This window comes from Aulonocara sp. 'chitande type north' Nkhata Bay, linkage group LG10, assembly GCF_057382095.1.
Source record: "Aulonocara sp. 'chitande type north' Nkhata Bay isolate Kocher_YH1m ecotype deep benthic linkage group LG10, A_spYH_male_GT1.1, whole genome shotgun sequence".
NCBI classification, from domain to species: domain Eukaryota; kingdom Metazoa; phylum Chordata; class Actinopteri; order Cichliformes; family Cichlidae; genus Aulonocara; species Aulonocara sp. 'chitande type north' Nkhata Bay.
In genome coordinates, this window is record NC_141353.1 from 30,444,704 (window position 1) to 30,460,978 (window position 16,275).

Here is a 16,275-nt window from a genome sequence, read left to right on the forward strand (position 1 = left end):
AATGTCCAATTACTGTGAGGGACTGTGTATAAAAATGGCTGCAATTTTTAAACTGTTATGTAATACTTTTGTTAAACCCCTCAAATAAAAGCTGAAAGTCTAGACTTAAACCGCATGTTGGTGGTTTGATTTAAAAGCTACTGTGACGGTGAAAAGAGGCAAAGTTACCAAAACTGCATCCATGTCCAAATATAATTTACAACATACAAAGTATGATCTACCCAAGACATGTGGACTGAACTGGGTTGTGCACTCATGGGCTAATTAGGGACTAATTGTCCATAATCAACATGCATAAGGATATATAGTATGCATCTTCTTGGGGGTTTCCAGTATGATTTAATTTCACAATGTAGTTCAGTTCAATATAAGAAAGACAATAACCCACAGAGCCAGCCACCAGTAGAAAATACCTGCACCAGTTACGCAACAAATAGCCTGTAGTCTCCAGGGTAACTAAGGAGGGTCACCCTGGAGAAGGGTGTGTAATGACACGGATTCACTCACTCAGCCAACACAGCGAGCAGCAGCTTGGCCTCACATCTATAATGACAAAGTGTGCTCAAACAGTGTCAGCTGAAGCCGCGCGGTGCTGGTGAGAATCATAGATTACACAATGCGACCTTCTCTTGCCACCTGGTCTCTGGTTGCCACAGTGACTTCAAAGATTAGTATCCACAAAGCGAGGCTCACCTTTAAATCCTTCCTCGTCGACGATGATGGTATAGTCCTCTGGAGTCTCTGTCAAACTGAAAAACTTGCATCTAAATTGGAGGGAAAAGAAAAGGGAGAGCAGATCAAACAGTGGAGAATATATGTGGAAAGTTTTAAAATAATCTTAATAATCTCTCACTGTTTCTCCTTCCTCACACTATAAACACACACATCATGTGGAATTAACCTATAGACTGTACAAGGTAGTGCTTCTGGGTATAAAATAAGTGCAGAAGGGTATTAAAGTCAGTAAACACAGAAAAATCTGTCTCAAACTGAGCATTTGGCACAATCTAATCACAAATGCTTATGTGATTATTTGAAACTTTGACCATGTTTAATTTGACCATCCACCATCATTACAAAAAAATAAGGAAAAAAATTATATTAGGTCCCCTTTAAATAAACACCCACAAGGACCAATGCATGTCTTCATCATCTTCTATTGAATATGAGGCTCACAAACCCAGTGATTAATAAAGTGCTGGGCAGCTTTACCCCTCTCCAACAGACAAAGGCAAATTTTGCTTTGACAGGAATCTCCGTGATCCAGAGATGTTTTTAAATGCACAAAATATACTGAGGCTATGAGCTCAAAACATCTATATCTGACAGAAATCCCATTTTATCCCATTTAGCTTAAAAACCTTATCTGTAAGTACGTTTTAGGCCATACATATACATATACAACTTTGGTATAAGTGTTTGGAATTAAAATCATTTCATTTTAGCTTTGGTTTATCTGTCTAAGAGTTTGATTTCTTTAACAGTGAGAATTAAAGTCTCATAAAAGGCCAGTGTAGCTGTAGATTCACACAAACATTTACTGGAAATTATATAAAGAATCTTTGGTCACTATGCGATTAAAAGAAGTGAATTTGCTGACTGACCACCTCTACACAGACCACAAGCCAGCTGACGTTTGTGTCTTGGACTTATAATTTACCTGACTTACTGCAACTTGCAATGACCTCATGAAAAACTTGCACAAGCATAATTTCAGCACAACAACAGTGGAGACAAAGTCTTAAAAGCAAGTTGTGCCACTGAGCTGAGTCTTGATAATGATCTGAGTAGCTATTTTCCAAGAAATCCTCAGTCATATCTGATTTAAACACTTAAAATGTTTGGCTACTGCCTAAAAACAGATTTGGAAAAGCTTTTTCTCCCCCACACACGCAGAGCTCAGTGCCCTCAGGGTCAACGTGTCTGACTCATCCCACCAGAGCACTGGGCAAATGCCATGCTAATTCATATTATGGATGCAGCATGAAATGGACCAGCTTTTATTGTTTAGCACTTTTCTAATCTTATTTGACCACTCAGAGTGCTCTTCACTATAAGCCACATTTACCTTTTTCACACATAATCATACATCACGGTACTGCACTTAAGCACTTTGCAGCCTCACCTACGGCAAAATTCCAATCATCAGTTAACCAAACATACATGTGTTTGGACAGTAGGAGGACGTCAAAGAACCCGGAGAGACCTCACACAGCCTGGAACATGCACACTCCACACAGGAAGGCTCCAGCCAACCAGGAGGTTTGATCTTGCTGTGAAGAAACAGTACTAACTGCTGCTCTAACCAATCTCCGAGGAGATATGCACATAGTCAAACTGTTGTGAACTTGAGATTTGCACTTGTTTGAGCGCTCATATATTTCAGATTTGTCTGTTGATAAGCCCATCTGGGCAGGGGCGTTACAGAAAAATCCCACCTACATTTCTATTTGTATTTTGATTCTTTTTGACTGCCTCGTTTCTGCATCATCATGTGCCTTGTTGAGGTAAATGGCATATAGAAGTGACAGATTATTAACAACTCAGTGTTCCTCATCAAATTTTGTTAAGAGGACACTTTTGAAAACCACTAGTCAGATCTGACCACATCTGCCTCTTGACATTCAGATCATCGCATTTAAACTGTTCTCAGATGGTAACAGATGTTAGAGACAAAAGTGTGCCCCAAAGATTTTACAACAAATGGAAAACGGTGCAGTAGGAAAAACAACACACACAACGCTCCTCTGATAATCACATTCTTTACACACCAGCTACTGAAAGCTCACACTTCATATTGGCTGAAAGGTGTGAATAATGACAAGAGAATAACAGAAAGGCTCTCAGAGGGAACAGCAGGATTTCCTCCTGGCATTAAATGAGCTGTCAACTGTCACTTTGACTTGCAGGGTGTTTTGCAGAGCGAGAACATTAGAATGATGTGCACTGAAGGCTTTTCTTGTGCCCGGGCTGGCAACACACCTAATCAATGACTTACTTCAGTCTTTGACATTGTTCCATCTAGATCAGCAGCACAGATTTACTGTGCTACTCCCGACTGTGGGGGTGATCTCTGAATATTCAGCCTTCATTACTCACATTCTGTGTGCCTGCAAGGAACTTCACAGGGAGCCTTTAAATGAGTTTATGCTGTCAACCACTGCACTGCAAATGTGTTTGTAAAAACTCAGGGCACATATTAATGGAATTACGCTGATATATGATCTGCATAAAGTCATACATCATTTTATTTAGGAGTTGGAGAGGAATTGAAAGAATGTACAGAATAAGAGTTTAAATAAGGAGAATATCTCCATATCTTTACATCACCAATGTTCATATTTAGGGCTGGTTATTGACCGAATCGATGTCAGTGGCACTAGAAGTCAGAATCAAACATCTAATCTGGATCTAAGGTTTGTTTAGTCTTTGACAAGATATTTCCTTTTTTCTTAACTTAAGACAGTGGCTTCACTTACATTACAGAGTATATATAAAAGGTGGATGCAGCTACAGAGATGTCAAACCAGACGTGTATTTCCTACACAATTAGTCTGTATTTGTGGTGAAAACTGACACACGGGACTGGGGTGCATGAAACAAGACATGCCGATAAATTTAATATTTTCCACTCTAATAATAATAATAATGAACTCTCTACATAATGGAGGAACTATCAGTTAGTGAGCTCAAACTTCAAGGTCTTGAAGTCCAGTGAGAGACAGCAGTCCTGTTCCGCAGCCTTGGTGAGCTCATCGTATTGACACATGTGAACCACTTCTCCATCTGCTGCAGGTTCTGGTTAGAATGACCCTCCAGCACTCGCAGCCATCGTCACACCAGAACAAACATGCAAGCTGGAGTCCAAGACTGTGGAGTTGGAGTCTGCCCAGGCACAAGATTAGGGTGTCTGGGGATTGGCTCAACAGTGATCTGAATAGCCCACCCAGAGGAAACAGGAGTCAGAACAGGCCAGAGATGGCTAATTAGCAGTGACTGAACTTTGAAAATCTGAACGAGGGGATTGTTTCATGTAAAAACAGATAGCTTCTGTGATGAAAATAAAAAAATACATGGCTTGGGTGGCTGGAAATATATCTGGGTGTCGGCGTGTATCTGGAATACAGTTCACTTTGTCTCAGTATCTTTTGAGGTGCTTACAAAGCACAATGAGGTCACCAATTTCATGCATTTTGTGGCTTAAATAGAGAAGTGGTGACACACTGGCCTTCCACATATTTGTAAGCTACTAAAAGCAACTTTGATGAAGATCTGTGCTGGGGGTGTGTATGCCCGAGTCCTTAAAATGCAGGGATCAAACATGCTTGTTCACGGTATGAATCGCCCAGTGTTAAGCCACCCTATGTGTGAGAAACACTGGACTCTGCAAAAGGTAAGTCCGCCCTCCTTTATCATCCCAATTTGACTATCTCCATCCAATCTGAACCAGGGCCATAATATACAGCATAAGCATCATGCTGTATTCGGTAAGAGTGGGAAGTAGTTATTGAGACCATAAACTCATCAGGAAAGAGTTTACTGAGGTCATGAATCAAGGGAAAGTGTTGTCTTCTAGTAGACTTCTATACAGGTGGAGTTCTTTCTGCAATCGATCTGCTGACCAGAAGAAAGAATGAATAATTAATGCACTTCTGCCTTGGTTCTACTCTTCCATCTTTTATATACAGTCTGTGGTTTATAGATATTTTAAAAATTTTATTGAACTCCTACCAATTGAAGACTTCAGGTGAAACATTTGCCAGGGATGGGAACGGTGTGATAAGCATTCGTCCTTTTCACCAGCTATTTTTTTTTTTTTATTATGTTTGTTTAGCTCAGTGTTTGCAATCATTATATTCCTCTTCATTCAAAGGCAGGCTGTCAAATTTAGAAAGAGAAGCCGCCAATATCCCTACACATTTACATTCAGCTGGAACGCGAGCCCAGAAAGAATTATTTAACATGGTAAAATTATTCTTCCGGCTGCTTCATGAAGGGGTTGCATCTCCTTGTACCATCTCCTTATTCTGTCAGTGTCGTCTGATTGGAGTGTTCATAAGAAGCATTTTTAATCCTGCCTAAAACTAGAAAGACAGTATTGGCTCCATATAAACACAGAGACACTATATCCAAAGACATGGCAGTCTATGAATCCTGCATAGAAATCTGTTGTAGAATAATGAAATGCTAAAGATGACAGCTGCCTTCCTCCTGCCTTTAAGAGCCAATCAACAGCTGAACCAAGAAACATATTAAGCGATCAAGTTGAGTACACAGTAATGGTTCACAACTGTCTCACCTGTGTGGTGGCAGGTGTTTCACTCTGCTTGTTACCCTAGCAGCTTAAGAAAATGTACTTTTTTTGTCCTACTGTATCCTTTACATGACTCTGTGTTTGTTCTTGTGGGATGAGCAGTTGATTGTGTTGGCACTCACTACATTGATTTTAAACTGTGTGCACGCAAGAACGACTATAACTTGATACTATTTTGGCATATGCCAATATTCTTCCAGTGATACGCGGAAGAATACTTTCATATGATTACATCTGAAGATACTTTGCATTTCATTCTACTTACTTCGTCTCAAATATAGAAGCATCAAATTTCACTCTAAAGGAGAACCACAGGGCATTTCCATCAGCTGGCTCCACTGAGAGGTATGTTATGTAATCACCACATGCTGGCATCGAGTTTCTTTCTTAGGACTGCTAGGAGCATGCTTGAACGTTTCCAGGACTGCTAGTTTTTCCAGCTTCGGTCAAGTCATAAAATTTGATTAATTTCTAAATAGAGTCAATTTTGTAAATGTGAGCAAAAATAGACAAGGCGAAGAAGATGCGATGGTCTATGAAAAAACTACAGGAAAAGATTGGATTAAAACTTTTTAGTTCTCAAATCTGGAAATCATTTACGCATGCATGCATATTATGTTCAGTGGAAGAAGGAGGCACAGCAGAGAACTATGATAGGGATGAAAGAACACTGTTGTAGGGGCTTATCAAAGGGGAGGCACGAAGGGGTGCCGAGGTTGCTGCTTCAACAACATTAGGTGGAGGATGGGAGAGTACAGAGAGGATTCATGGGGAAAGCAAAAGAAACAACTACAAAAAGAAACAAATTGCAAAACCAGTGTCCTCTAACGGACACTCGTGTCCTACAGTCAAACAATGAATTTATGTAATCATTAATAGATGGCAACCACATAAACCTCCAGCTTGAAACACAGTGCATGACTTAGGGATGTGCACAAATCACCAAGTACTGTGTACAAGTAAGGCTGAAAAGAGTAAAAGTCCTTTAAGCTATGATTACTCAATCAAATAAAATGAAACTTTAATATGTTCCTCTGTTTCTCTGCCTTCCAGCAGCATTCATGTAGGTTTCCCTCATACACTGGGGAGGAAGTACAGCATCTGGGGGCCTTTGTGAAGGAGATTTTGAGCACCCAGTGCATTTTCTTTTCTGCATTAACTTAAAGTTAAAAATGTCTTTATTTAAATATGGGGGAAAAAACCCGAAGACAACAGAAAAATCCAGCACCCTACTGGAAAAACATGTATTATGTGTCAAATTCAAACAAGTATAGTCAGCTTTTCTTACTCAAAAATTTCACCGCTATGTCAACACACATACAAGCACAGTTTGAGCTTGTTGTTGTATGTGAGTGTGAGTCCTCAGTCACATGGGCTTCGAGACTGGTTGTTGACCACTTGGCAACCACCGGTTGTTAGGGAAAAGATGTATTCCTCAACTTGTTGCGCATTGTTGCTGTGAAATCAACTGCTAAAACCTTAATTAAACACTCCAGTTGGCAATAGCGTAATTGTGATCGAGATAGAGATTGTTACCTTTCCCACGAAACATTCAGTGTTTGTATGAACTTTCAATGTTGTTGACTGAATTTAAAGTCACATTTTGGGAGTAAATAAGACCTTTTGCTGAAGAAAAGCACTCACGCATCAGTGGCGTTCCTCTGGGTAATGTGATTATTTTTTCTAAATAAGCCGTCTGCTTTTTACACGATTTTACTGCGAGAGATAAATGCATGTGTTCTAAATATTAGTTTGTAAGTACTCCCTGCATCGTCTCTGAAATCTACACCCATGTTTGCAAGAGCAGATCTGTAATCTGAACTCATGCTTGTATTCACAATCCTTAACTGGCTCTCCAACAGGAGGCGGTGGCGGGGGGGATTTCACAACAGACAAGTGCAAAACGCCAAGTTAAAACTGAATGGAAAAAAACAAACAAAACAAAGTTAAGTGAAGCTTCTTTCTTTGCACCCAAACCAGCCGTTTCTGCTGTACCACCAGAGAAAATGGACGAAGTGCATTATCACACCCACAGGCAGCACGCACACAGGAAATGCATGTAACACTCTGCACTTGTGAATACAGTGAGAGAACAGCTCTTTTACATATATCCATTTAGGTGGCTGGAAAATTTGATGAAAATGGAAGTGGACTAGCATTGCTTTTCTTTTTTTCTACTCTTACTGACCTCTCAAAGTCAAAGACATTCATGCAGCACTTCACACTATGATTTTAACTACCTCACATCCACGGCCAATTCAGAATCACATGCGTGCCTTTGGATTGTGGGAAAAAGCCTGAGATAACCATGCAGGCAACCTCCAACCAGAAAGCTGACTAGGAGATCAAAACCTAGGACTTTGTTGCTGCAAGGAGACAGTCCCAACCACTGCACCACAGTGCACCATTAACTGGACTGGGCCGAATGAGAATGTCTGATGAGCTTGTCTTACTTCAGATTCTGATTTGGAGCTTGTATAACTTGTGTAGCTCTTTTTAAAATGTGATTATTTTTGTCCCTTTCTAAATCAAATCAAAGTAAAATGAGATAAGTGACAATAAAGTGCAAAATCACATGGATAATAACTCCTCTGGCTGTTGCTTTAACTGAAAATATCAAGACAACCTGACAAACAACAGTTAGTTTAAAGAAAACAAACAAAAAGACAAAACCACAGGTGTCATGTTTCCTGACACTGACACATAAGTTCTGCATTTCCTATTTTACCACACCAGTGTGTGGTGGAAACAATGATTACTAAACTAAAAGCTCAAAACTATGACACTGCACTTGAAACAGCTGATTTTTAAGGTAACTAACACTCAAACTGGGGCTTTTGGGGAGCGTCACATGGCTGTAATCATAATCAGTCCACACACAGTAAAGGCAGCGAGTCTCTGTTAGTTTATTTGGTAGGAATCTAGGCATTTCTGACCACATGACTAAGTAAAATCTGTGTCCAAAATCCTATAGGGAGTTTTGTTTGTACAATTCTAACACTTTAAAGTCAACTTTTGCTATGACCACCTTTATTTTTCTACACAGACTGAACTCTCTTAGATAAGTTTTCTTGTCATTTCTTTAGGTAGTCTTCAGGAATAGTTGTCCAAGTTTCCTGAAAGACAATCAAAGCTCTTCTTTCGATGTTGGCTGTCTTTATACCCATTTTTCTGTAAAGATGATCTCACACTGCTTTAGTAATGTTGAGATCTGGGCTCTGGGCAGGCTAATCCATGACTGATAGTGTCCATGTGTATTTTTCTATGTGTTTACTGCTCTGACAATGTGTTTGGGATCATTGTCATGCTGAAAAATGAAGCCGTTGCCAATCGGACACTTTTCAGAAGGTATTACATGTTGGATCAAAATCTGATGTTATTTTTCTTCGTTCACAATTTTATCAGCTTTGAGAAAATCTCCAACACCACTGGCTGAAATACAGCCTCAAACCATGACTCCACCATGTCTTAAAAATGGCCTTTGGCACTCACTGTTGTCTCTCTCTGCTGACCTGCATACATATTAATGAAGATTTAAACCAGCATTTTCAAATTTGGTTTGAAAATGGTCACTCCATGAGACCTCCTATGTCAGGTCTTTGCAACTTGTTTTTCATATTTCTTAAGGACCTGACCTTCAGATCATCATCATCAGTTCCTCTGCTATAGATGAACAACGCCGATGTCCAAAGAAAAACTTTGAAAGACCTTTCAGAAAGCCTGCAGAACTACTGCACTGGACCACTTAAAAAAATATAAGGAAGTCTGGCTTTATGGAAGCAAAACATAAAGAAAGGGGTGGCCGAGACTTTTGCACAGTACTGTACGTAGATGTAATCAAAAATGAGACAAGTCCAACAGAGAGGGGCAGCTGGTGATGACATTATGTTATTGAGTCAAAGAGTTGTAGCTATTTGACTGAACTGAGTGGTTGATTAGATTAAGCCACTCTTTGACGCAAGTGTTCCAGCAAAAGTAGCAAACATTTTACAGTCTCAGCTTCCAAAAACACGAGGATTCAATTCCCCCTGTGTTTTACATGTGAATGTAGTATTTGCTGAATTTTGGCTGATGGTTGGTGCATTCCTCCCTGTTCGTACAGACCAATCAACTATTAGATTAAACAAAAGCCTAATCTGCTGATAATGAGAACAACAGCCGCTGCCATGCTCCTTGAGCTAATCTTAATTACATCAGGTAATAATCAGTAATCTGACTGTTATTTTTGTTGTTGTTTTTAATCAGTAACTTCTCAGTAAATAGGGAGACATGATTGCCAGCTCACTGCCACACTAGGTCTGTCTTTCCCTCTTGTAAAATAGCCAGGAAGAAAACACACACACACACACACACACACACACACACACACACACACACACACACACACACACACACACACGCGAGTGTGAACTAATTTGCTTAGGCTTATTTTAACAGAGTGTTAAAAACTGCACAACAGAGCTATGGTAAGTGTACAGGCCTGCTATCCTGTCACTGCCAGGGCTATTTAAATGAAAGTTTCGCCAGGCTGACTGGCTGTTAACATCCACTCAGCTGGACAGGATTCAGCATATATAGAGTGTAAATGTCCTCTGCTGCTTGTTTAAGTTTTCCCTGATGTTGTTATAATAGTCCTGACAGAGGTAAAACACCCCCCCCCCCCACACACACACACACAAACACACACTTCTGCTGGCTACAACCCAGCTACAGATGGCACGGAGCTACAAAATGACACTACAGAACAAGGATAGGCCTGGAAACTGGAAGCAGAGACTATTAAACATACAGCCGCATTTGTGAAGGACCTGGCTGGAGCACCAGCGAATACCGCTACCTTCTGTAACACAAGCATACAAGTCCATGCAGCCCCGGGCATTACTTTGCTCTAATGTTAACAGTAAACAGCACTTAGGACAATGGAAAAACATTCAAAGGTTGTGTTTTTACGTGGACGTCACGAATGGGAAGTTACCTACCTTGTTTTGGAGGCCAGGAAGGCGAGTTTTATTAATCCGTGAGTGCAAATCTGGATCCCTTCTTTCTCTATACTCGCCACTTTCAAGCTGTGCTCTAAAATATGAAGCTCCATCTTTTACGTCTTCTCATTTGAGGAAGGACTAAAATGTAAAAAAGAAAAAAAAGCTAAATATTTTCAAATTAGATGCATGAATAAATAAATACACTCAGAGGGCAGGCCGAGACGTATTTAACAGAGAAAGAAGCAGGGCGACAGGGTGGAATAAAGAAAGCAAAGAGGTAAAAACGGACCTGCTGTCAAACCTCCAACGGAAACGTTGACACTTCCTGTCTGGTGTTTTTCAAAATAAAAGCGCCCGGCAGCTGTTTTTTGTTTGTTTGTTTTTTTGCCAGGGAGAGGAGGCTCCCAAATGTTTTATCTGCCTTAAAAAATATCCATTCCAAGTCTCTGCTAAGTCTTATATTATCTGCTGTTTATATCTGCTGTCTTAAACTATTATTATTGTTGTTATTATTATTAGTAGTAGTAGTATAAACATTTGCATAAGTTTCCCATTAGAAATAACTACTACCTAGTTTGTGTCTCTTAGATTTGAGGATTATTATTTTTAATAATCTTGGGAATTGGCTCCAAGGTTTATTACCTCAGTATTCCCAAATATATCGACTCTACCACCTTGAAGGCTCATTGATTTGAATGGGTAAAGGCAGTTTTAATGTGGTTTTCTTTTCTATGCCCTTACTTTGAAGAAAAATGTTTAAACGGAAGTTGCTTTCTAGCCAGCTTCCCTCAGCTTGTCGGCCTTCTTAAATGGAGAGCAGAGGACCGCTGCTCCCCGTGTTTGCTCTCCGACTGGAATAGTTAGCAGCTGGTTGGAGTGAAACAAACAACTTGCCATTCAAACGCAGGGGGCGGGGCTGCAGTGTAGCGCGGCAGTATGGGATTTGTAGTTTTTGTCCGCAAGGTACAATAAAGGGTGCCGCTACAAAGCAGAATAAACTACAATGATTAGTGGGGGATTTTTTTTGTCCGTGTGAGACTGACCAGGAGAACCACCGCTGCCACCAGTATGTGCTTCCAGCAGCAAAGCCTCCAAATGCAAAATAACTTCTGTATGTTCTAATGCAAAGATATGTTGTATATTTTATATGTATGTAATATAGGAGCATATATAATAAAAATACCTTTGTTTTGGAATTTTCCCATAGATTGTTTGATTGCCATGTTGCTCTTGTAATGGCTTTCTGTGCACACATTAGGTCAGTACTAATGCATGGAATTAAACAGCACCAACATAATAAAATCTGAATAGAAATAGTCCTTTAAATATGTACAACTAAGAAGCTGCATTTTCAAAATGTGTTCAAATAACTGTGGAAAAAGTACTGATTAAGAAAATTCATGATATCAGAGTTTTATAATCTGCTTATATCCTGTTCATCAGAGTTCACGTTATGAGTTAAATGCTTGGAACAAAGTAAGGAAGCTTAAATCTCAGCAGAGGGTTAACTCTTACTCAGATTATAAATACACAGCCCAGAATAACACACTAGAAAGTGTTAATGCAATCAACTGTAACTTCTTTATATTTTTAAATATACCAGATGTACATGCACAGAGGCTAAAAGAACTCTGTTTCTCTGTGTTTGAAAATATTTGGGGAGGAGTCGGCACGACCAAAACCTATTTCTGCTTGGACTAAATGACATAAATATAAAAAGGAATCAGTACTTTTTAAATGTCAAAAAGCTCATAGAAAAATAAGACAAATAAGTTAATGCGACCTTTGGGTTTTGGACCCTGAGTTTTGAGTTTTTGCGAGTTGACATTTTTGGATTGTGAGAATGTTTTATGATTAGGTGTTTTCCTTGTCTATTTGAAATATGGGGTTGTCAGCTTTTTTGTTATTTATTATTACCTTTCTTGTAGCCTATTTAAATTTTGCTTATTTATTAAAATCCTGCATTTTAGGTTTTCCTTGGGGTCGAGGTTTCTGTTCTTTGGTTAGCCAGTATTTCGTTTCCAGGCTTTCTTTCTATGTTCCTTTGTGTAGTACTTCTGTCCTCCCTTGTGTCAAGTTAGCCCCTCGTTCCCTGTTCAGTTGCGTCTTCCTATTTTATTTTGATAACTATTGTTCTATGGCAATTGTGTGGTGTTTACGTCTATCCTTTATATCTGTTGTTTCCAGCTGTGCGTCCCACCTGTTGTCTCCCCTCTTGTATACATTGTCTCTGACTCGCTCTGTTCATGGTTGCGTCATCCCTCTTTGGTCATGCCTGTGTAAACCTCAGCTCTGCAGCTCTCATCTCTGATTTCTATAGTGTGTTTGAATCTCCTGGTGGGTTTGTATTCCCTGGTGATGTGTAGTGTTTTGAGTCACGTGATTTCTTCCCTGATTGAAGTGAACAATCACCTTTAAATGCTTGCTCTAAGTTACTCCACCCTCCTGTGTTCTAGACTTGGACTGTCAACAAATATCTCACACAGCCATACTTGACGTAATCACGGCCTCATTCACTTGTTCTGACATCTCTTTCGAGCTCCTATTAAGAATTCCAGTGAAAGTCTGCAAAATCCAAATCCAATCCATCCCAGAGGTTTAAATGATTCGATCCTATAATGTCATTAAAAAGTGTTCCTTTCATTTATTTATTTTTGGGCAGTGTACTAAGGTGTGTTTTTCCGCATTTTCAAAACAATAATCTAACCTCTTTATTCTTGAGGTGTATCAGAGGCAGTTTTGTTTGCATGGAGCATTTTATGTCTTACATTTATTGCTCCAGTTAATTCATTCAGTTTTATTTTCCCATGTAAAATGTAAGGTGAACACATTGCTATTTGTTGCCATGTATTTCTTTGTCTTAAGTAACCTTTCTCAGCTTCCTCATTTCGTAACACTAGGTATCTTTTGAGTAGCAGTAAGGGGCACTCAGAAGCTTCCCGTTAGTTAGATTCACAGTAATTGTTGAATTTCCAGCGCTTGAGTTCATAAGCGTGAATGGTTACCCCTTCCTGGGAGGCTGCAGTGGAAACTTGTATTCACAGCTATGCAGGGTGCAATTAAATTGGACTGCACTACGCTTTTTGAGGAAAAACAACTTTTGATGTCGCATCGCCTGCTTCAACAAGTTTTTTACATATATGGGTCATCCACATACAGCCTGGTTTTTGTTCACTGTCGGCGTGCAGGATTGTGTATTTCAGCAGATGCTATTATACCTGTATCACACTGATTCACTCCGATACATGCCTGCTTTGCTGCCACTGATTCTTCTTTGATCCACACCAACCCTTTGGATTACCTACTAGATAAAAGCAGCCGATTGCTCTGGACCCCTTGTGGCCTTTGAAACCCCACGTTCATGTTGTCTCATTAGGTTTTCGAGGCTTTAATTAACAGCGCATTTGGGTGTTTGCAGTACTAAAATACAATAATCTGGGTCCCACATTGTGAGCTCTGTGTCTACACTAATCTTAATTATTTTAGTATGATCATGACAAAAACTTTGAGTCATGGAATTTATGTTGATGTTCAACATCTTCATCCTACGATGTGAAACAAGCCCAGATGTCGACAGACGCGGCTCCTCCCTCAGCATGGTTTTGTTGGAGGTTTCTTCCTATAAAAAGTGAGTTTTTTCTTCCCACTGTCGCAAAGTTCTTACTCATAGCGGGTCATCTGATCATTGAGGGTTTCCTCTGTAATATTGTAGGGTCTTTACCTTACAATGTAAAGTGTGTTGAGGTGACTATTGTTATTCAGCACTATATATATATATATATAAAAACAATTGTATTAAAAAAAACTAAATAATGTGTTACATTTTAAGACACGTGCCTCATTGGGTCAGGGATAACACATCTTGTATCAGTTTTGTTATTACATAACACACTTGGATTCGCTTTTACTCACAGGGCATTTTTGTTTATGAAAATTTGTTTAAACATAGGAAAAGATTTGGGGTGTTTTAGGTTAATCCTGCATGTTAAAAAAAGAGAACCCAGTGCCTTTAAATGTGATGCCAAAGGGTCCTTTATGAGCCTCATGCAAGAGAGAGACCCTCCTCTATTTTGCCCAAACACGGGAGGACTATGGTAGATGGCCAAGGAACCTTCTGTGTGAATTTAAGATGTTGGTAACTGGATAAAATTGCAGTATTTCCGTGGGAATGAAAACTCACCTGGATTACTTGTTGCAGTCTCACCATGGCCAGCAGCCCAAGACGATAACCGAGCCTCAAAAGCCCCAGATCCCCATCCAGCAGAGCAGGAGTTCAGCTCAGCTTGTAACAGGATTTTTTTTTGCCTCAGAGCAAAATAGTTTAATTTGACAATACCGGTAATCAAGTCCAAGGTCTTTTGTGCATGAAAGTCAATGAATCAAATGAAACTAATTATGCTCACTCCCAATACTTTTATTCTTAGATTCTATTGCAGTAGCTTTTCATGACTCAGAGTTCAAATAATCCTTATTTATCATACTCTGGTGTTTCTCCAGAGTCTGAAATAAGGTATCTCCCCCCTCTTGTACACTAACCATTTTCTGATTGGCTACCCTTTGTAAACAAAAGATTTGAACCACAGGTGGGTGGTGCTTCTGTGCTCACAGTCTTTAACAATCTCTTATCTCTTGTGACTGAAGAGAGGAATCTGATCTCTGAGTGTTTGGCTCTCAAACTCACACTCAAGTCATTATTTGAAACGTTGACTTTATTTAAAATGAACAACCACGATTGTAACAGTATGAGATAAAATGCAGCATGATAGGTCCAGACATTCTTCTGCAGAGCAGGGGTCTGTTAGCATCACAGTGAAGGTGTTCTACAAGTGTTGCTGGAGATTCATGCATTCCCAATCCAAAACTGTGGGACTATCTAAAATTGTTATAATCATTAAAATTCAGGTTAAGGACTTGAACAAGTGTCTTCCTGTCGATCATATTTTGAGTATTTTTCCCAGGGGAAGAACCTGTGTGCTAACTTTAAATCCCTGCTTCTAAATCTCAAGCCTCAAGCAAGCAATCTTGAAGAGCTTTTTAATCCTAATTTGAATTTTGACTGTGACATCCCCCCAAAATCCCCCAGATTCCTTAGCATTTGGAAATACCCCAGCATATTCTCACTGATATACCCTTTAAATGTAGTTTTTCTTGGTTTTTTTATTACATAAATAAGTACAAGGACCTATCTTCTAGCACTGTATCCATCCCTTTGCCTCAAAAGCAGCACGTTCTGATTTTAATTGGAAGTTTTAGAACCACTTCCCTGACGACAATTCTTGTCTGATAAATCTTGGAAGCGCTCTGGTGTTAATTGCCTTTAGCTGAGGGCCTCTGACGCTACAGTATTTCCAGCCAAGGCTCTAATTGTAACAACAATGAGCTGTAACATCCCACAACAAAGTATTAATTAAGCAAACAAGGACAGGAGCTCTGTTGCTACAGCAGAGAGATAACAGACACTACAGTGTCAACATATTTGAACTGGGAATAAAAAGTATCCCCTCTGGGACAAGGAGCTATTGTACAGCTAATCCTCTTTGAAAGCAAACACGTGTCCATACAAATAAATGCACAATTATGTGGTCAACTGAAAGGCTAGATACTCAGGTCTTTGGATTTTTTCCTATTCAGATCATGTTTATCTAAATAGAAAATAATTTCGGTTTTTTAGGAACGCCAAAAAGTGTCTCTTGTCCTCCAGTTTCCTCGGGTCTTTTAAGGACACACAGTGTTGAGATATACCAGCTTTTTGGTTAGATGGACTGAACGGGGTTCTCGACTGGCATCTATGGATAGCCCGCAGCAAAAAAAATTTCTGGCACAATCTATGGATAGCCCCTCTACCTGCAGAGACTGTCTATTATCAGATAAAGGTACAGTCCACAGTGTGTGGAACAGCCGGTCTGAGAACTACTCTTAGTTTTCCTCTATGACTGAACCAGGATCTTTCACTGATAGGTAAATGTGTAAAGCATAGAG

The 16,275-nt window shown here is 39.6% G+C and overlaps 1 protein-coding gene and 1 long non-coding RNA gene across 3 annotated transcripts in view; one reads left to right on the top strand and one right to left on the bottom strand.

Moving 5' to 3' along the window:
* LOC147321172 (uncharacterized) overlaps positions 1 to 4,081 on the top strand; it is a 20,293-nt gene extending 16,212 nt beyond the window's left edge. Inside the window, exon 3 of the long non-coding RNA XR_015131320.1 lies at positions 3,796 to 4,081. This is a non-coding gene — a long non-coding RNA (uncharacterized LOC147321172). The remainder of the gene's footprint in view (positions 1 to 3,795) is intronic.
* castor2 (cytosolic arginine sensor for mTORC1 subunit 2) overlaps positions 1 to 14,769 on the bottom strand; it is a 26,528-nt gene extending 11,759 nt beyond the window's left edge. Inside the window, exons 1-3 of one of the 2 annotated variants that reach the window (XM_086309483.1) lie at positions 14,477 to 14,769; positions 10,294 to 10,434; positions 694 to 764 (exon numbers count right to left, since the gene is read on the bottom strand). In XM_086309483.1, the coding sequence (XP_086165609.1) occupies positions 694 to 764; positions 10,294 to 10,406 (184 nt within the window). In that variant the 5' untranslated portion in view covers positions 10,407 to 10,434; positions 14,477 to 14,769. Of the gene's footprint in view, positions 1 to 693; positions 765 to 10,293; positions 10,435 to 10,585; positions 10,627 to 14,476 lie in introns of those variants that run through there. The other variant, XM_086309484.1, reaches the window with a different exon arrangement.
* Positions 14,770 to 16,275: the final 1,506 nt, after the last annotated feature.